Raw genomic sequence first — 21,057 nt, 5'->3', positions numbered from 1 at the left:
ATAAGGAAGTAAAAGAGGAAAAGTCGGTTTTTAGGCGTTCGAATTGACAAACTTGATCTTATGATGTTTTCCGTGGAAAAATGCGGTCGGTGATCGCACGCGCTCTCAAAGCTTAATATCCGCAAAAACTTTTTTTTTTTTTTTTGTACTTAATAAATGCTGTACAAAATACACTTGTAGACTTGATACGTTTAAGAACTTATCATAAACCTACAAATTAAAACTTATAGGATGCAAGCTATACAAAGTAACTAGATGAGTAATAAAAAACAAAATTAATACAAATTCATTGGCGGATCTAGCAAATTGGCAACATCTCCTGGCCTTCTCTCCATTTAAACCTATGGAAATGTATCGAACCTTGGAGGAGGCAAGTGCTCCGACAGAAATCGATTATTTAGCATAGGTTTAAATGGAGGAAATCCGGTGTTGCCAAATTACTGGATCCGCCTCTGTAACAAATTAAAAATGTCTTTTAGTTTTAACTGTTTTGATTTTGGCGACCGGCTTCGGTCAAAGGCCAAAGAACCCCCGATCACGTCTTAAGAGCGTAGGGAGGCCCGACGAGTAAAATTATGAAAATTTTGAGAGCCCCTGGATTCCAAGCTTATGGGGCTTGCGACGTTTTAATCGGCGGAAGCATCGGTCCCGTTCCGAAAGCGCGAGCACTTCAGGGCAAAAATCGATGAGTACCCCCCGCTCTGTGGTTTTCGCAGGGTCAAAATAATCATGCAGACGTTGGCTTTGAGAAATTTCGCGGTTCCAAAACATATGGAGTTATTTTGGAACAAAAAATCCAACAGTTCCAGAGGGGTCTGATTCCTGGGGGGGGGGGGGGGGGATGCTTAAAGTTAACCCCCCCCCCCTCCCGACTTTTTTCCCCTCGGAATTTATTTCATAGTTGGCAAGTCCCACCTCCCCGAATTTATCCCATTGGCCGACTTGATGATCCCCCCCCCCTCCCCCGTTATTGAATTAGGTGGAGGGAAGTAAAAACTCGTTATAAGTCTGGAAAAATAGGTCGTCTCCTCACGATTTCAGTCGGGATTTTTTCCTCGAAAATTTCACGGGAAAAGGACCCCGCCCCCGCACACTCCTTATAGGAATGTGCACCACGATCGATTTCCAATTTTTTTTATTTTAAATTCGTTTTTGGATGCTGATCTAATAAAGTCATCATTGCGCCAACTTTCTACGAGGTACCGTTTTCGCAGTCCGCGCTGAAAGTTTCGATAATTACTTGAATGAGTGAGACCAGCGCGGCGATTTGACAAGGAAACCCCAAGCCGGTAATATAGGTAAGGAAAATAGTGAAAGAGCAGAGGCGGATCCAGCAATTTGGCAACAACGGTTTCCTCCATTTAAACCTATGCTAAATAATCGATTCTTGTCGGAGCACCTGGCCCCTCCAAGAATCGATACATTTCCATAGGTTTAAATGGAGGAAATCGGGTGTTGCCAAATTGCTATCTGATTTGGACGGTGAAAAGAAAAGGCGCACGGAGTCCGAGATAAGACTGCCAGGTTTTCCTCGTTTTCAGCAAGTGCTGAAAGATAGATATCGCCTCGCTGGCCTCACCTATTCAAGTAAAAATTGAAACTTCTACCACGGACTGCTTTGCAAAATACCTACTGCGAAAACGGCGCCTCGTAGAGTTTGCGCAATGATGACTTTTATTTAACATTCAAAAACGAATTTAATGCAATAAGAAAACACTGGAAATCGATCGTGGTACACATCTCCATGAGAAGTGTTCGGAGTGCCTTCATGAAATTTCGAACAATTATTTTTCATGTTATTTTCCATTTCATGTCCTGCATGTGCCGGCGCCCCCTCCACCTTGAATCCCCCCCCCCCCCTCCTCAGCTTCACTGAAGCCGTCCTAAACGTATTTGTCCTTGTCCTGCTCCCTCTCGGAAAACCAGCTCGTCCCTTGAAAACTGCACTCTTACCTAAATCATGTAATGATGACCAATAATTGAAGAGTTATAATTTGAGGAATTTTTTTCTGATAGAAAGCCGCCTCTCCTTTCCAAAATCGGTAAAGAAACTTTGTGACTTATCCCTAATCAAGCACAGCCCGCTCCTGCACGGGCCTCAGAGGTCTCCCTGTACATTTTTAGGGAAGAATTTAGTCAAGTATCATTTAGCTCGTGCCTCTCGGAGTATTCCTTACGAACTCTCATTTTCTCACCTGAAAATTCAAAAATTGCAAATCTGTTGTAAACGAAGGAGAAACGATCGAAACGTTGCTTCGCCATTCGCTGCTGACCGGGAACTACTTTCGTGCGCGAGCGACTGCGCGCAAGGCAAATGTGAGCAAACTCGTTTCAGCTGAACAACAAGCCTCTTTCTCCTCTTGCTCCTCTGGAGTTGAACTTGTGTGAATTCGTCCACTTTAACTTGTCGTTCTGTGACTCCACTGATTATCTTTCGTACCTCAGGTAAATTATTTCAATAACCTCTTTCTTTTCTAACAATCCCTGTTCGTACCCGCAATTATCCCTAACGGTTTTGATCGTCATTTTCTCAGTCTCCTTCCCAAGCCAGTCGTTCGCCATTTTAATCCTCGCCACTGAAGCGTAAGTGTATCCGTAACGGTAGGCTTTACCTCAAGTTTATCCATTTCAATCCTCTCATTCTCTTACTCAGTCAGTCTGATTTTGTTATAATTTCAATCTCCAAGCCTGATCAGTTCCTCTCATCGGTGATACATTAAATTTTCCCTCGTCATCGGAATCTGTAAGTGTTAGATTCTCAACTACGTAACACCTCTTTGTTCCATTTTTTCTTTTTTCTAATATGTTTCCCGTCTCAGACTCTTCTATCATTCAATTCTTTACTCTTTGAGCCCTTTCGCTGTGATCCTCTTCTGTGTATATTGCTACCTCTCCTATCTTTCTGCTCAACCTAATTTCTCACCTCAATTTTTGCAAATACTTCTTATACTTTCATGGCTGCCAGACTGTTTTATTGACTCCCTATCCTTCCTGAGAAGGTCCTGAAGGTGCAGTTCATAATCCATTTTATTTTTATGCCAGTTCCAATTTCTGCGGTCATTCCTCTAAAGTGTTCAGACCCCTGAAGCTTCACCAGGGTTTCTGTGAACATAGGCATTACAATTAGCTAATCAAATGTCAGCTTCGTTCATTGCGATATCTACCATTTGAACACCTTACGTCCAGTCAACCTGTTGGGATACTGTGGTATCAAATTACCGGGGTAATCGTTCTCACTGAAGGCTAATTCACTGAATATTCTATGCAGTTGCAACTAGAGACTTCTTGATGGCCCTAAACCATAGCTTACCTTATCTGCATCTTTGGTCCGCTGAGGATTGATGCACCGAGTTAAGATTTAACCTAATCACGGCTATCCAATTGTTCCATCTAGTTACTTTGTAAGTACCATTAGATTCTCTTCTACCTTTCATTTGAATCAAGATCTTCCATATTCTACTATCTTTCCGAAACACTGATGGGGGTAGGGATGGAAACATGCGCATTTCATTGCTATGGCTTGTCTCGAACCAGCTCTGCCAGCAATAGGTTACTGCAATACTTTAAAGTCCTCTCCTCAGATATGATGCCAGTATCAACTGTACTCGTTCTAACTGTTCGTGTTTCTTATCTGGGTAATGGTCTTATTTTGTAACTGCCTAGGCTGGCTTGTACAATTTATTGCCTATTTTCATGCCAAGGCATTCATTCTACATTAAACTTGATCCAGCTGGCTCTCATTCTGTTAATACTCACCCGTCCTCATAATTCTTAAATTTTCTAATCTCGCTCTTCATACCAACATGTGAAGCTGCTTGATATGCAGCCTACAGAATATTAGGCCAATCCTGGAGAAGTGCAGAGAGCACATTAACCTCTTATTTCTTTTCCCCCGTCAAATTACCTTTGATGGGTCAGCAGGTGCTACAGCCTTTTGTAGCAAGTTAAGAGAAAGCGTTTTTCTTCAAGTTCTGATGTAGATATCTGCCAGAGCGCCTTTGAAGCTCTGATATTGGCAATGACTGACCTATATCGTTGAGGTTATCAAATTGCCTACTTTCCCTCCAAGTATTCCAATTAACTTACTTACCTACCTGTATGATTCAAGGCAGATTTTATCGCTCAAGTTTTTGCTTTATCTATAGTTTTTCACCCAAAGATTTCTAGGAGTGACCACTTAGTTTCTCAATTAACAGACATCATATTCAGCGTGTCGAGAAAACCTTTTCCTAGGACTAGTAGGATGTCAAAATTCTGTTGATGGAACACTACTGCAGTCCTTAACTACTTATAATCTCAGTTTTCCTCGATGTTCGTAACTTTTCTACTCTCTCACCCTGCCTTCTTCAATATAGCATCCATCTCTTTCTGATTTGTCATTTAATGTATCTATGCCAAGAGCGAGCACTCTAATTTGGATTGCATTTTGCCAAAAGGAACCACCAGCATTGTAATGTTGCTAAGACTGTACAACTTCTTTTGTATTGGAGGAAAAACCCGATTATCCCTTAATAGTTTCTATCTCACTCACTAAAAACTGTGAATTTAAGACAAAAATTACCATCTAAATTTCATATTTTTTCAAAATTTATGCAATTTTATTGCAAAGGATGAAGTTGCACAATCTTAGCATCATTGCAATGCTAGTGGTTCCTTTTTGCTAAATGCAATCCATTTTCTCCTTGAGGCGTTCTGCTTAGGTGTTTTTCCAGACATTTTGCAGTTTTTTCACCGTTAGTAGTTTAGGTTCAATCAGAGGCTGGCTACTTCTCAGTCAGTAGATACTTGTTAAATCTTTTAACAAAGGTCAATGAACTATTCATTGACGCAATGCTGTCAGGCTGTAACAAACTTTTTGAATTCATCAATTTTCAACAGGCAACCTTTCCTGGCAGCACACCTTATTCTTGTTGCGGTTCTTGTTTCTAAATATCAACACCAGTAATTAGGTTGAAGTTGTAGCAGGCTTTTGGATACAGTAGAACCATCATATAGCTATTGATTTTGGTCCTAATCAGTCCGTCAATCTCACTAAAGTAGGCGCTCATTACAGGCTTCAATGCCTTTTCTGTGTTTTAATGCGTTGGAAAACCAACTTATCAAGATGTCAATCAAAACTACCAAAGAAAGCTAGTGCTACATAAATTACTAAGAAATCAAGGTCTCTGAGTAAACATAGCGTAATGTGCAAGCTTCAGCTACACTCTGGCTCTATACAGTTAGTCAGTCAGTGAATCCAGCAACATTTTAACTATCCCTCAAACTGAGAGAGGTTATTATTGCTGTAAGTCAGGTATTGAATTTGAAGGCTGGAATGGCAGTTCCCTTGAGGTTATTTTTTGAGAGTTCTTCGATGAAGTGTTTCTCTCTGGAGACCAAAATATTTGCCCAGGAATTACCCGTACTTATGTTTATTCCTGAAGAATCCTCTTCAGCTTTCATGTCCTTTTCCGTTTCATCCCAAAATTCTGTTGCATCTTTCTTGCTTGTAAATTTGTCTCTGGTGAATGCCTCAAATATTGATTGTTACTCACTATCGATGTCTACTTTTGGAAGAATTTTCGACAACATGTTTTCTGCAGATTGCTACTTTCATAAAATATCCAAATTTTTTCTGTGTTCGTATGGCCTCTCCTAAGAGGTATATGCACCTGGCTGCTCCAATCACACGAAGTGTCCAGTTTCAAGGCTTTTTATTGGTTTAAAGATAACCATGAGATATTGATTGGAAAGTAATTTGTGCATGTTCTAACTTGAAAAATATTTTGCAAGAAAAGAACTGAAATAGGTATTGCAATTGATTCTCCTCTGCTTTACCTAGGATGATGCAACGGCTGCCCCCAAAAAAGTGCAATGCCCTTTAATCTTTTTGAAACTGAAATTAATGCAGGATTTTTTTTTTCAAATTAAGCTCCAAAATGAAAACTTATTCAGTTCATTTCCTTAAAATTTTATCAACTGACCAAGTTTCTCCTCAGATGTGTTGTTGGGACCCCTGCATTATTATTGAGCACTTTTTTCGTTTCCTCTTCTTTTTTCCAGAAGAAATAAAAAATATCAATAAAAAGTAAAGGAAAAAGAGCTGAAAATACAGGCATCAGGCCTCTCTTTAGTTGAGATATGCAAGAATGGGTGCTTGCTGTCTTGATGAAGGATCTGTCACTTAGGGTTCCCCCTTGTCAAAATTTGCCATTGAAGTGGATCCAGCTTACTTTGACGTAGATATATCCTAAGTTTTACTCTTCATATATTTATTTCAGTGGCGTGGCGTGCTTTGCGATGTATCGATCGATACGCCACTCAAACCCATGAAAAAAAGTCGATTATCAGGGTGTTCGCAGTGAACACCTTAGTAATCGATTCTTTACCATAGCTTCAAACGGCGAGATATCAATAATCGATCCTTCACGCCACGCCACTGATTTATTTTGAAGCATTCACCTTAAAAGTATTCGTTCAAAATTTTCATTTCATGGAGCACCATGCTTAAGAGGTCTAACGAAACACTCATGGATATTGTTAATGAGATATCTAGCTGCTTTAGCGCAGCTCTTCTTCTAATGTTTATTTTAATTCATATTTTGAATCAGTCAAAACCATACCCTCTAACCATCTTTCTTTTTTATCTGTTGCAGGAATCCTATTGTCATGAATGAAGCAAAGTGTTTACTTTTGCCAAATGACCTACTTCATCATTTCCCGTGAACTGTGTGCTGAACGGTGTATCTCCGTGAAATTAGCTTTGTGATCCTTACCAGTGATCTAATCATGAACTATTAATTTCTAAGTGAAATTTTTTGTTTTGTTTTTGTGAATCAAGATAAACTCTGTTGCTTTTGATATTTGAAGTCTTTAAACGACTTAAATAGATTCTACTATATTTTAATTTACTTGATCAAGTGAATTTTCTACTGTGGTTGTGTGACTTAATTAACTAATAAACAATCAAAAATGATAATGATGGAGAATCATATCGGTTCCAACCATGCGCTTTCCGCCAAAAACTCAAGCACCAAATTGTAAGTTTGCCTCTTTCTTCTATTCATTTTTAAGCTTGCTCATGGCCTGTTGAGACAAACGTTAACCTCTGATTATCCCCCAAATTAATACCAAGCAGCAGGTCAATTTAAGCATTCTGATGGCCCCACTGATGAGAGATTATAGAAAGAAGGTTTAATTTCCATCTTAACATATGATGAGTAAGCTCTAACTACAAGTTCATCCTGAAGCATCTTCATACAGATTTGTTCAGTGTCCAGTACAATGTGTCAGCCTGGATTAGCGGCTCTGTTGATTGATGAAAGACTCCAGTAATATTCCTTGATTGCATAACTGGCAGGCAGTACTTACGATGTTGATAACATGCACAAGCTAAAAAATTGCAACTCCTCATTTCTTTTACAAGCCCCAGAATGTGTAAATGCGTAACCACTTGCCATAATTAAATGAACCTTAGATATTTATGACTTGCACAGTTCAAACCAGTGATTCACAGGAAGTATTATCAAGTGGAAAACAGATGCCCAGTATATGAAGACTTATTTTGGAATCTTCTGCTTGTATCTAAATTGCGATGAAAAGAATTTTCCGTTACTTGCAGTAATCTTTTCAGGTAAGATATATTTTGGAGCTCACAGCTCCGAAACAAGTCTCACCTTAAAAGATTACTGCAAAAGAGGAACTGAAAAATTCTGCAACATTTTTTATCATAGAAATGATAGCTCTCGAAAAAGAGGGAAAAATTCTAATGGAAGTTTGGTTCAAAACTCGGAGAATTAGGAAGTAACTTGAGTCGCAGATACGGGGGAATTAGAACAGTTGCGCAGAAATTTCTTGACCCTCTCATTTTCGAACAACCCGCATTCCCTAGAAATTTCAAAGTGATGCCCTTCTATGGCTCTGTACCTACATATCGTTTGCAAAGTTTTTGCCAAAAATAATATGCGGTCATGAAGTTTTTGCACCCTAGAAGTGTAAAGAAGCCTTGTACTTCTATGAATCATGTTCAATCAGCCTATGTTTATTTTTCTATGCTCTCTACTAATGTTTCTCATTTTTTTATTCTAGTGACGCTGATAAGGATGAAAGCTGGAAATCCAAACTGAAAATTCCTCCACCTGATAGGCGAATCAAGACTAGTGTAAGTTTATTCCCTTAATTTTTTGCTTCAGCTGAGCTTATTATGTTAATTCTTATGAATAAAGTATATCTCAATTGTATTTTCATTGAAAGTATGTATTCATGCAGATAGATACTTGCACCTTACATAGTCAGTTGATAGATAAAGGAAAGAAATTTTTGCATGTAAGTATACTCACAGGGTTTTTGGCGGCTTGGAAACCCGGAAAGTCAGGGAATTGGATGTGAAAACCAAGGAATTTTAGGAGTAGCTATTCATCTCAGCAACTTTAGCTGGTGTTGTTTATGAGGGCCAAAACATAAGGATGAGATGATCGACTAGTGGTGGTGAAGTAATTTAAGTTAATGATTGCTGTTGGTCCACATGTAATGTTAGCTCTCTTTAATGTATGTGTGGATTTTGCACTTCACTAAATTTGGTTAATAAAGTACTTAATTCAAATCTTTGTAGTTGATCGGAAAGGCAAAAGAGGGAAACTAATATACTTAATTTTTAAAAATTTCTGTTACCTTGTTTGACTTTTTTTATGATTCCCAATTTATCAGATAGTTGATTTTTGTGTTTTTGTGTTAACTTTCTCTCATTTTAATTTTTTCCATCTTTCTTTATTGTAGGATGTCACTGATACCAGAGGAATTGAATTTAGTGAATTTTGCTTGAAGCGTGAGCTATTGATGGGAATCTTCGAAAAAGGCTGGGAAAAACCAAGTCCAATCCAAGAAGCGACTATACCCATTGCACTGACTGGCAAAGATATCCTTGCTAGAGCAAAGAATGGAACTGGAAAAACTGGTGCATACTGTATACCTGTTCTGGAACAAATTAATCCCAAGTTGGATCATATTCAAGGTAAACACTTTGCCTATTTTCTTTGTCACAATTTTTTTTTTTCTTATGCTCCTGAGGATCCCTCTTGGAATCAGGAACCCAAGAGGGATGACCCTCTGAAGTCTTCAGCATTTTCCTCGCCGTATCTGTTAAAAATTTGAGAGGGATAAAGGAGTGAAAGAAAATCATAATAAATCAAATCAAATAAATTGGACCTAGTTTTATCAGAGAGAAACCAACCCACATTTTCGACAAAATAGAGTCAAGAATATTTTTAAGTTTCACTAGTCGCTTATTTTCTCCCGCCAAAATCTGAAAGTTGATAAAAATAGATTAGTTTGTAAAAAGAGGGATTAAAGCTTATTTTCTGCATTGAACCTTATGCAGGAAAAAAACTGAAAACCTCTTTTTCTCAGTTTCAACTTAATGTGGGTTGGTTTCTTTCCAATGAAGTTGATCCAATTGAGCCTTGATGCCCATGAATGAGGAAAGGGGGGCTGGACCATCCAGGCGCCACGCCTGGAAAAGTTGACGCACTGTGTAACATTTTTCAAACTTGCAATAGGGGAACAGTGGTATTTAGCGTTCTCAAGGCACCATTTGTGATGCAGAGGGAGATGTATACACAGAGCAAAGCGGTATAGCTCATACCGAAAGTTAATTTTGTTCCTAAATATTTTAAATGAAATTTTAGGGGCAAGGTAGAACACTGCTCATTTCCCAATGGCAAGTTAACTAGTCCTCCCAGTTCCGTTACGCTCATTTGGAAAGATCTTAAATTTTTCATCGTCCACCCAATTGGTCCTGGATCCCTCCTATTTAAAACGATGGTGTAAAAATTGTGTGCCACTAAAATGAAATAAAATTAGAGGGCTCTCAAAATTGGTGGTACTTCCTTTTTCATCCACTTTGGTAACTTCTCTTTTGTGTCAAATTTGACATTGTGTCTCTATGTTTGGTTTTACAGCACTAATTATGGTACCAACCCGAGAGTTGGCTCTGCAAACGAGTCAGATTTGCATGGAACTATCGAAGCACATGGATATCAAAGTAATGGTTACTACTGGTGGTACTAATCTCAAAGATGACATCATGCGGATATATGATAAGGGTAAGTCTTGCATAAGACACATCAAGAAAAGGCTGTTCTGGCTTGAAGGCTAAACTTGAAAAATCAGGGAAACATCAGTGTAGTCCACGAAAAACTAATTCTCAGTCTGATTCAGGGCTCAGTGATCAGAGTTAAAATCTGACTAGTAAATGAAGAAATGATTTTCAATCAGGAATTGCAATTTTAGTTCATGCAATGATCTATACTTGGGAAAAGGAAGCCTCGCATATGTCTTTGTCAGTTGCAATGTAATCAGTGCCAAAAATTGTAAATTTTCGGCTCCCTGAGTGCCAATTTTAGATGTATGAAGTAAGAAATTTTGATAATTTCGGTCAGAAAAAACTTGGAAAAGTCTAGGGATTTTATTTTTTGCATGGTCCGTAGACACCCTGTATTTGACTTGCGCAAACACTTGGAGGGGTCTATCATTATCTCATCCAATTCAAGCAAGAGAAATTCTGATTCAACATTTGAAAAACTAACCACAAGCAGGGAACCTTACCTCTAGCAGCAGGGAAGCGGTTGGCTAGCGTCTGATAATAACTTAGGCAACCAGACGGCGACAATGATTTTCAGCTCCCATGAGAAAATTTAATTTTGCAATTAAAATTAAATCATTACTAAATGTTTGTAAAACAAAGAAGTCTTTAATAATGCAAACAATCTAGCAAGCAGTGGCTGAAACTTACTTAGGACCTAAATGTTATCCTTTAGCTCAGCTCAAGTTTCAACTGAATATTATGGGCCAAAACTCAAGGTAAATTACTGAAGTGTATGAGACGAATGATTTAATCCTCTTTTTTGCTCTCTCAATGTGTTTTTGGCGCTTCAATCCAAAAATGTTGCATGTTTGTTTTTTAAGAGGCGATTTCTAACCAGCCTGCTCATCATGAAATATCAGGGATTACCCCAACTACACGGAAATCCAGGAAAAGTTAAAAATTTCATTCCTCAACATTTGAGGCAACCCTGAAAATCTCTGGTTACTGTGATCTCCAAAATTAATTTAGTGCCTTTGTTTTCTATTTTGCACAATGTAAATAAATAATGTATATCTGTTTCAGTTCATGTGATAATTGCAACCCCTGGACGTATTTTAGATTTGATGGATAAACATGTAGCCAATATGGAACACTGCAAAATTTTAGTGCTTGATGAAGTAAGTTTTCTACTTTCTATAAATTCTTGTTGTTTCTCAGTAGAAGAGCATAGGTCTTGAGGTTGAATTATACCAGATAATTTCTCCTGATAGTAGGCTATTTTAAGTTTGTAACCAGTAGGCTATTTTAAGTTTGTAACCAAAATCGGGTCATCATTTTGGCTGGAGATCGGCACGATGCATCATTTTTTTGTAATTTGCCGAAAATCAGGTTGAAAAAGTTGTCTTTTCTGGAAAATCCAATCTTAGACTTATTTCCAGTGTTTCTTCTTGAATGTCTGGAAATTTAATGAACACATGGTGAATCAAAAAGAAATTTTTTATTAAGTAAGTTCCCAAAAAATGCATATCTACTCAAGCATTTAAATGACCTTGTTAATTTGTACAAGTCCCTTCATTTTTAGACCATTTATGCTGCATAACACCGCAATGTCCTTTTCAGACTTCTGAGTACCGAAATCATCATCTTATCAGTGGTCCTCTTGTCATATTTTGATCAGCCTCATATTCCTTTCAATTGGACTGTTGCTTGATCTGGGAGTTGCCTTCCAAGTATGTGTTTCAAAAGAGACTGAAAAGAAATGCATAATCGGGTCATATAAAGCTCAAAATTGCTTCTTTGATTGTTAAATGGAGGCTTTAAGTTTTAGGTATGAAAAGAATGTTTGCAATCGGTATGAAGCCCATGGCCTCATGAAGCAACAGCCCATAGGTAAACCATCTTGAATCCATGGCAACACTACTGATGTATAATTATTCTAATCACTCAATAAGAAAGAAAAGAAAGATTATGTTGTAAACTGGGTCGAGATTCATAATCTTCCATTACAATTGTAACCTGGAAGTACCTAAACAAATGCAGGTGATATCAGATCAATTGCTCTTTTTTTAACTTCTTTTTTTTTGCCACCAATTTTTTTCCCTCTCTGTAACAGTCATTTAACTCTCCGTTTTATCCATTTCAGGCTGACAAATTGCTGTCTCAAGATTTCCAAGGAATGCTAGACCATGTGATCTCAAAACTTCCCCAAGAAAGACAAATTTTCCTATTCTCTGCTACCTTTCCTCTTACGGTTAAAAATTTTATGGTGAGTCTCAGTCTCCACCATTAAAATTTCCAAGTCATTTACCTCTGTTTCTTGTAATTGAAAGAGCTCACTCAAAAAAAAAAAAATGCTCAAAGTTTATAGCAGTAACTGTGTTAACTTATTGTTGCCAGGAGCTAATTGGACTGCATTTTGCAATTTGGAGCTATATATAAATTCTGGCTCATTTGAAAAAACACTTATGTGCATAGGGAAACAGATTGGAACTTACGCTGTTTTTAAACCAGGCTGGAATTTATAGTTCCCAATTGCAAAATGCAGTCCAATTGAATTTCACCTCGCTGCTGTCCCGGTGACTCAGTGAATATTGTTGACTATCTTGGGAGGGGGGGGGGGGGGGGGCTGGCTTATTACAGAGGCTCTTTCCAGATGGAAAACTGGAAATTCATACAAGAAAGTGCATCGAGTGCAAGGCTTGATGCTGAGCAATATTTTCAAATATGTGTTGTGTGAGATGAGTCATCTTATTTGTCCTGTTGTTTATTTTTGTTTCTTTTTTCCCAATTTTTCAGCATTATCTTTTACCAGCATAGAGTGCTCTAAAATTTGGTAGTTGATCGAAAACAAAAAAGAAGTAAGTCCGTGAGGATAATGACACTTACTGATTGGAGTTGCAAGTATTGAAGATTCGCTTGAGCTCTCTTGACTGTCGCAGTATATTTATCTTCATTGAAATTCACAAAGATTGAGTTTGATCGAAAAGGTGTCATAAACCCTAAGTGCTGTTTGAGGCCTCTTGCAGAATTGATTCAATATTTTCCTCTAGAGGCCAAATCCAAGTTTAAAAAAAAAAACTGGAAAAACTGTTCCATTCAAAGTGTGCTTGATTCAATTAGCCCAGAAATTGCACTTGTCTCAGTAATATCTATTGAAACTGATTGTGAGCTCTAAGGATTGAATATCTATACACAGTATGGTACACCTTTTCCCGTTTTTCTCAAAACCTGAATTTTGGCGCTTGGGCCCTGCAGAAAAATATTGGCTCAATTATTATGACTTGGTGATCAGTTTAGCTAATTGATCATATGTGATGAAGCATAAACATGTTTTTACTTTCTCACTCCCCTAGGGTAGAGAGGAAGTATTGTCATCCTCCAAGGGAAAAAAAAAGTTGAAATTTCATAATTTCTAGACGTTTTAAGGTCCCAGGAGTCAAAATAACCATACTTGAAAAAATGTGTGTCCGTCCGTCCGACGTCCCCTAAATCTGTCTACAGCGATATCTCAGAATCTATCTGTTCGATTTCATTCAAAATTCTCACAGAACACCATATTTATGGTCTCCTTAAGCACGTCAAACGATTTTGGGGTATGCTAAAATTTGGGGGGGCTAGGGTCAAATTGGGTTAAAGGTCCATTTTCAGCAAAATCACACGGAAAGCTCATTTTTTTATTTAGTGATTGTTAGCAGATAGTAGTTGCTAATACTCTGGTCTGTATTTTTGCAGGACAAGCATCTTAGGAACCCGTACGAAGTCAACCTTATGGAAGAACTAACACTGAAAGGTGTAACGCAATACTATGCGTTCGTTCAAGAAAGGCAAAAAGTCCATTGCTTAAATACACTGTTCTCTAAACTGCAGATCAATCAAAGCATAATTTTCTGCAACTCAACGCAACGAGTAGAATTGCTAGCCAAGAAAATCACTGACCTCGGCTACTGCTGCTACTACATTCATGCCAAAATGGCTCAAGCCCATAGGAATAGAGTGTTCCACGATTTTCGCAAAGGAGTTTGCCGAAACCTTGTATGCTCAGGTAAACTTAATCCTATCTTTTCTAGATAATTAAAAACTCCTCTCAATTCTATAAAAGTTTGGTTGTTATGAAGTAATTTTGAGGTCTCCTTATTTTCCTCTAATATAAGCAGGCTGGACTGGACGTCATTCATTAGTTTTTACGAAAAATGAAGAAATGCATTCCCTTCATGAGCTCATTAAGTCCTCAAGAAATCGGGAGTGAGGAAAGGGGAAAGAATCAGACTCCCTGGTTAACTTTAAAAAAATTCTAAAACGTTGTTTCAATCTCCTAAATAGAAGCAAGTTTTGAAGTGAAGTACTCAGTTATTCATTAATGGCTGAGGTAACAAAATGTGCATCTGCAAGCGTGATGTTGCAAATGTTTACTTAATGAAATATTTTGGTCAGTTGACTTTTAAGAGTGATAAATAACCGGAAACTAATGAACATTGCAATGAAGATCCTATTTTTTTCTCCAAGTCCTCATTCTTTAGTAGTGCACTTTTGCAGCAAACCAGAATGGGCCTGTTGCAGACTATTGCTAGAGCAAAAATAAGATATGTCACTCAAAGGAAATGTCTCAAAAATCGCAATGAGTGCATTGGCAAAGTCTGGAATGTACTCTACTTCACAATTTGCGTTTTTTTTAAGCTTCCTGCCTCATAAAGGATACGACAACACAGGTGAACATTTCGTTAGAGGAGTCATTCCATCTAACCCCTGCTCACAAGGACACTACACAATATTCATCATAGCTGACGCCAATCCGCCAAAACACATGTGACAGGACGATGATTCCAACCACCTGACAACAATCGGCGTGTTAACATTCACATTTTTCTCGTGTTGATAGTTATCCACCTTGATTGACCTCGTGCTCTCCTCAACTTGCGCATGGAAGTATCGGCCATGTTGAGCAGGGATTGAAAGGAACGACTCCTCTAACGAAATGTTCATCTGTGCTGTAGTATCGTTTTTGAAGCAGGAAACTAAAAGAAAAGCAAATTTCTTGCGCAGATTGTGAAGTTAGGAGTACACTTCAGAGTTTACTGATGCACTCATTGTGATCTTCAAGACATTATCTATAAGAAACAATTCTTAGTTTAGCTCTAGCATAAGTTTGCAACAGGCCCATTGCATAGGTGACCTGAAGCCCAAGAATAATTCTTGTCTGTTCGCTTAGAATCCAAAGTTGGTAATTTACTTACACCAATACTGCTGATATGGAAACTATTATACTCAAAACAGCGGCAGCAAATTGTTTTTATCTTCTTTCTACTTGCAAACCTCTTGCAGATTGCACAGAAGCTCTTGATTTTATGTGAAGTTCGCTGCAAAGTTTCTATGCTGATTTTGAGAAGTTGTCTTGAATCATGAGAGTGTGCTGTCACCCTGCTTTCCTAATATTTCTCGGAAGATAGAGAAAGATTCTTCCGAAAAATTTTGCTCACCTTGCCTCGTAATTGTTCATTTTTTTTGCATCAGTTGAAAACAATGTGGATTAATTTCTCTCAACTTTTTTTACCGATAGATCTATTCACCAGAGGTATTGATGTGCAAGCCGTAAATGTCGTCATCAACTTTGATTTCCCCAAGATGGCTGAAACCTACTTGCATCGTATCGGCAGATCAGGCCGTTTTGGTCACCTTGGTATTGCTATCAATCTAATCACTTACGAAGACAGGTTCAACCTGCACCGGATCGAACAAGAGCTCGGAACTGAAATTAAGCCCATTCCCAAGGTAATTATTCACAGTCCTAGCAAATGATCTTGACCGTATTTTGCATTTCTAGCAACAGCTGGGGCGGTGGGTCTTCCTACTCAATTTTCGTGCTAATTTCACAGAAGATAGCTCAAGATGATGCTTTATTTTTTCATTATCTTCTCTAGGTCTTCATCTAAAGTCTTTTATTTCAGTGTTGAAACTCAGATATTATCACACAGAAAGTCTCCATTATTCCTTACATTACAAGGCCCGCCCCTCAAAGTAGTAATTTTTCCATTTTTAAGGACTTCCTCATTACATCTAAGCTTCGCTAAACTGCGCGCTGTATAAAAGTGCGTCGGAAAAGTTGTGTTCGCCGGCAATAGCGTAAGCTGAAGGACTACCCGCACCCCTGATTTTTGCATTCATGAACCACCATTTCTGGTTCAGAAACATCAGCTGTGCCACTAGTTCTCTCATGCAGATATGTGCTTCCAAGGATGAGTCAAGAACAGTGGTTCTTTTTTGCAAAACAAAATCCACTTGATTTAGCTGCTATTAATCAGGACCTTCAAATTTACTGAAGAAGGATTGATTTTGAATGTGTTAATCCTCTTCATAGGTTCTTTCTATGTTTTACTAAACACAAGTGCGCTTTGTAGATAGAATTCAGGGGATATTTTTCATTCGTACTTACAGAATTTAACTGTCAGAAAGTTATCTTTCCATTCATAAAATTTAGGGGTTTTTCAGTTGAATAGCATATTGTATAACTTATCGCATAACTTGTGTAAAATTAGATTAACTTGATCATTTTGTCCGGAAAAATCGGTATAACGATTGATATTCCACCTTCTCAGATTAAGTTGAGCCCAATGAATTCATCCTCCTTTTCAAGTCTAATGCCACTATGATACTGATGAATTTGTATGTTACTTTTCAGCAAATCGATCCGTCACTTTACGTTGCCAGAACACCGGAAAACGACGAACAAGATGTCAGTAAATAAACATACTGACTCCAACCGCCTCCCGTCTCAATCTGTTTCTCATCACATTTTTATTTCTTTTCTTTAAGAATCAAAAATTCGACAAATTGTTCTCTGCTCCTTTCAAACCGTCAACCAACAGTTCTCTGTGCGGTAATCGTACTCTTTTATTTGATTCGTCACGGCTAACTTATTTTTTATCATTTATTTTTATTTATTTTTTTTTTTAATTGCGTATGTTCTGTTACATACTGATTGCTATGTATGCTGCACATGGTCGCTGTCAGTCAGAGTGCTGTGCAGCAATCTGATATTTCCAAAATTTTCCTGTAATCTTCGTTTCTGCCAAACTAGTTTCCCATCAACAATTCTTATATTTCATTATTCGCCTGTCTGACAGGCTTTCAGAATCAATCGCCACCCATGATTCCTGAGCTAGCCACTGTTATTTTACATTCAGATGACTTTGTTTTTTTATTGTGTGGCCTGCCCCCATTCTCACCCTGTAATTTGACTTCATCTTTTTGGTGGAGACCCCATGCTCTGTGAGTTAGCTTTCATCTTTGGTGCATTTTTAACAGCTTGGATCTCTGACCAATGATGGAGGCTCACCATCAGCAAGCAAACCCATGCTCCCCCCCCCCCCCCTCTAATAAAAATTTTGTTGTGATATTTTCCCTGTTTTCAAGCTCTCGAAAGCTTTATACTCTTGAGATCAAGATCCATTTAAGTTGCTAGATGCTTATTTGATTTCCGGGTGTTGGTTCAAATCAGACGAACCAGCTGGTTTTCTCTATTGAGCAGTTTCTCTTGCCGTGCATGTTCGCAAGTTTTCCTAGCTCTTTTTTCCTTTCCAGTCTGAAGTATTAATATTAATTTGTGACTAGTCATCGATTTTTTATTTTTTATGTATGAAATAATGTCTCTCAAGTACCCGACTCCTACCATTTTGATCTTTCTTGAGATTTTATTTCTCGTAAGTGCTCCCCTCATTATAAAGTTGTCTGATTTTGTCACAACATTCTGCATCTATTTTTGTATGCTACTCAAGTTGAGGGTTTCACCCTAATTTGATGGAAAGATATTTTATTTGCATTTATTCTGAGCATCAAATGATGATTTTGAATTCTTTCTCACCATCTGTTCTCTTCAATTTTTTTTTCAATAAAGAAGCTTATTTATTTTCTATTTTTTTTATTAGTGCAATTTTCTGGTCTCTTGAAGCTTTTCTCCATCTCTATTGCTTTTTCCTTTGATCACGGAAACCTATCTTCCCCTAAATCCCCCCCTCCCCCATCTCCTTTGTTTTAACAAATTTTCTCTATCTATTACGCCCTAGGCCCCTTCTCAGGAATTCATCATGATCTTTCGTATTTTTCTTTTCTCTTTAAATCAGGTTTTTCATCAGTCATGGTTCCCAATATGGTTTTTTTCTAAAAGAAAATCCCCTCAAATTGTTCTCATCAGCCATGCGATGACTGGTAATGTTTGAATTATCCAGTACTTGTCTACTAAAATTCTTAACAATCCTCTATTGTGAGGGAGACTTCTTTTCTCTTTAACCCTTCTTATGTAAGGATATTTTTTCCGTGATTCTACATCTTGTAAAGAATCGATACAATAGTTTAGTCAGCTGATAAACTTGTTGAATCCTTGTAAGTAAATTAATTAAACCGGAAACAAACAAAAAATTCTTAGGGTTAAGAATGAGTTTCACCAACGTCAGTAAATTCAAACTGTTAATGACATCTGATATCGTTATTCTGCTGGCTGAACGTATGAAGTCTTTCATTATTTCTGTCAATTTACCTTTGGCATCAGTAATTCTGGAGGGAAAAGGTCTTTTCTGGAAGATTTTTAATTGAGGTTTTCATTGATTTTGTAAGCCTCGCCGATTAAAACTTAAAAAGGACTTTACGCAGTGTAACGTGTGTGTAACTGAAGTAGGTATTGCTCAACCTGTAAAACTTGGCATCTGAAAAGACAACAATTTTCGTCCATCTTTTAGGCACTCTTTACAATTGAGTGTATTCCAAATTCTTGTGCATTGGTTTTTTTGAATGATTGAACTTTTCCCAGATCAATTACTCCAGTTGACTGTTTTTGAAACTAAGGGAACTGAAACATCAAGGCAACCAGTCTTTGTTATAGTAATTGAAATTAGGGGTGCAAATTGCGAGTCATTCATGAAGTCATTGGTAGTTTTGACTCAAATTTTGGGTGGTAAGACAATGTTAAGGAGTGGTAGTGTTTCTTTTTTTTCTTTCTTGCTCATCATTTGATATTAAAGGAGCGAATTTGACTACTTGCTGTGAGGCCTAAGATGGCAGATTGTAAGGGATGGGCAGAATTATCTTCCTCCTATTAAAACATAGAGATTACTTATTTTGGATCTTTGTTTAAAACCAACTTGCTTATTTCCCAGGCCCTAGTCGAGTAAAAGCTTGCCCCAATTTTTTTGTGTTGGAAAGCTGTGATGTTGCATGCTGTTACCAGTTGTGATCTAATGGAATGCACGTAGAACTGTACATAGTGTAAATTGTGTAGATTATCTCGCAAAATACTTTCTCTCTCCTGCTCCTTTTTTTCCGATAGAACAATCTACTAAAACCTAGCTATTGCATTATCAGCAATTTCAAGCAACTTGGTTCTGTTCCGTAAGGTCCTTTGCATTACGATTCTTTGGTTTTTTGACTTTCATTCGAGTAACTTTCACAGTATTATGAAAACTTCTATTGGTTTCTAATTAAAACATTGTCGTACAATTCTTTTTAAGGCTATTACAGATGTTTCCTCACTTCTATTCTCTTACGATAAATTTTGCTAACTTAGTCAATGATGTTACATGAAGGAGAGGAATGGAAGTTTAATTTTGATCACTAAGCCATTTTTGCATATATTTTTTTCTCACAATCCCTAACAAACATTCCTATTAGCTTAAATGCACCATTTCACCAATGAAGTGAAGGCAATTTAATTTTCCCTTACTTGTTTCTTGAAAGTGTGATAATACCTTAAAAACATAAAATTGCCCAGCTATGTAAGCCTCTGCTTTATCTTTGCCATTGAACCGGTTCTGAAAAATCATCAATTGAAAATGAGCACTGATGCACAGTAAGATCCTCTTCCCCTTCCCACCAGTCATAATAGTAGAAACTTTATTCCTCTTTTACTGTTGATTGACTCTGCACAGCTCAGATCAAAATCCAGGTTGTTCACTTTTTGTTTTTGAAAAGGTTCCTGTCTTTATTTTTTACCATTGCAGCATGAATTAATTGCAATATTGGAATAGTGGTCTAAAGTCATTTCTCTAACTGAGGAACAGATTTCGCTATCATGGTAAATTTCAACCCTGAAAGAGACCTGTCCAAAATTAATTAACAAAATTCAAATCCTAGCTCAAAGTAATCTCCGAATAGAGAGGAAGAAGGTATTTTGTACTTGTAAGTAAATTATTTTTGTATTAGTACTGTATAGTTGTCGTGAGTATTGAAAAGTATATAAACGCAATGCCGGCGCAAGTAACTGCCATTTGGTCGTCTGTAGTTGTGTTATCTGGGCTCAGGTGTTCTCTGTCGCTGACCTCATCCTCTGCTTCATGACAGTTGGTTTCTTCAAGGGCACATCCAAGCTGAAATTTCGCCTAAATTGTTGACTTTAAGCTACTTTAAATATCCCACCTCCAACCAATGTTTATTTTTGAACCTGTCTTACATAGCTAGACGCAAATCAAGAGGGGAAAAGTTCAACAAAGTGAAAAGGAAATTAAGATATTGCAAAGCAACGTTCAACAAAGTCATGTCATTATCTTAGTAGATAGTTTCTCTGTTGAAAGTCGCTACTTCTGCTGACTCTTGGACGCAAGCATCAGGATGTGTGCTCTCTCGCCACAGATTTCCTCTCCCCAAATGGGGTATCCATTAATACAAATAAGGCTGAGCTATACTTATCTTGCTGCATTAGAAGTACCATATTGATAAAGAATCTTGTGACTTCCGGGTCCTGCAGACTTTTAAAGCAAGATACTATGAAGATGAAAATCGTAGAGGTGAAACTGACTTTCCTGAGTTCAGCTGAATGATATCGGCAATGAGGAAGGAGAGGAGGTCTCTGAAGAGAAGCAACGGCCATCATGACTTGAGTCTTGTGTATCTTTTCTCAAGCATGCAATCATTTGCTGAGGTAGCCTATTGATCACCTGGGCCCTAGATTTGAATTGTCATAGGGATGTTGGTTTCCGGATGGGAACTCTTTAAGTGCCTTTAATTTTTAATATTAT

General features: G+C 37.7%; 1 protein-coding gene across 2 annotated transcripts; it reads left to right on the top strand.

Annotated features, from left to right (window-relative positions):
* Positions 1-2,288: 2,288 nt before the first annotated feature.
* Positions 2,289-17,966, top strand: me31B (ATP-dependent RNA helicase me31b). Of its 2 annotated transcripts, none has more exons than XM_072302460.1 (10): positions 2,289-2,445; positions 6,636-7,019; positions 8,068-8,140; positions 8,755-8,989; positions 9,936-10,079; positions 11,144-11,238; positions 12,204-12,326; positions 13,793-14,102; positions 15,615-15,826; positions 16,734-17,966. In XM_072302460.1, exons 2-10 carry the CDS (start codon positions 6,952-6,954, stop codon positions 16,797-16,799), a joined length of 1,326 nt encoding a protein of 441 aa, XP_072158561.1. In that variant the 5' UTR covers positions 2,289-2,445; positions 6,636-6,951; the 3' UTR covers positions 16,800-17,966. The 2 variants fall into 2 exon arrangements, with proteins under 2 accessions (XP_072158561.1, XP_018898446.1); XM_019042901.2 differs by lacking the exon at positions 2,289-2,445 and adding an exon at positions 2,588-2,743.
* The last annotated feature ends 3,091 nt before the right edge of the window (positions 17,967-21,057 follow it).

Source organism: Bemisia tabaci, chromosome 7, assembly GCF_918797505.1.
Source record: "Bemisia tabaci chromosome 7, PGI_BMITA_v3".
In the NCBI taxonomy this organism is placed as follows: domain Eukaryota; kingdom Metazoa; phylum Arthropoda; class Insecta; order Hemiptera; family Aleyrodidae; genus Bemisia; species Bemisia tabaci.
Note: the sequence above shows the minus strand (reverse complement) of the source record. Positions and strands in the feature narration are given on the sequence as shown.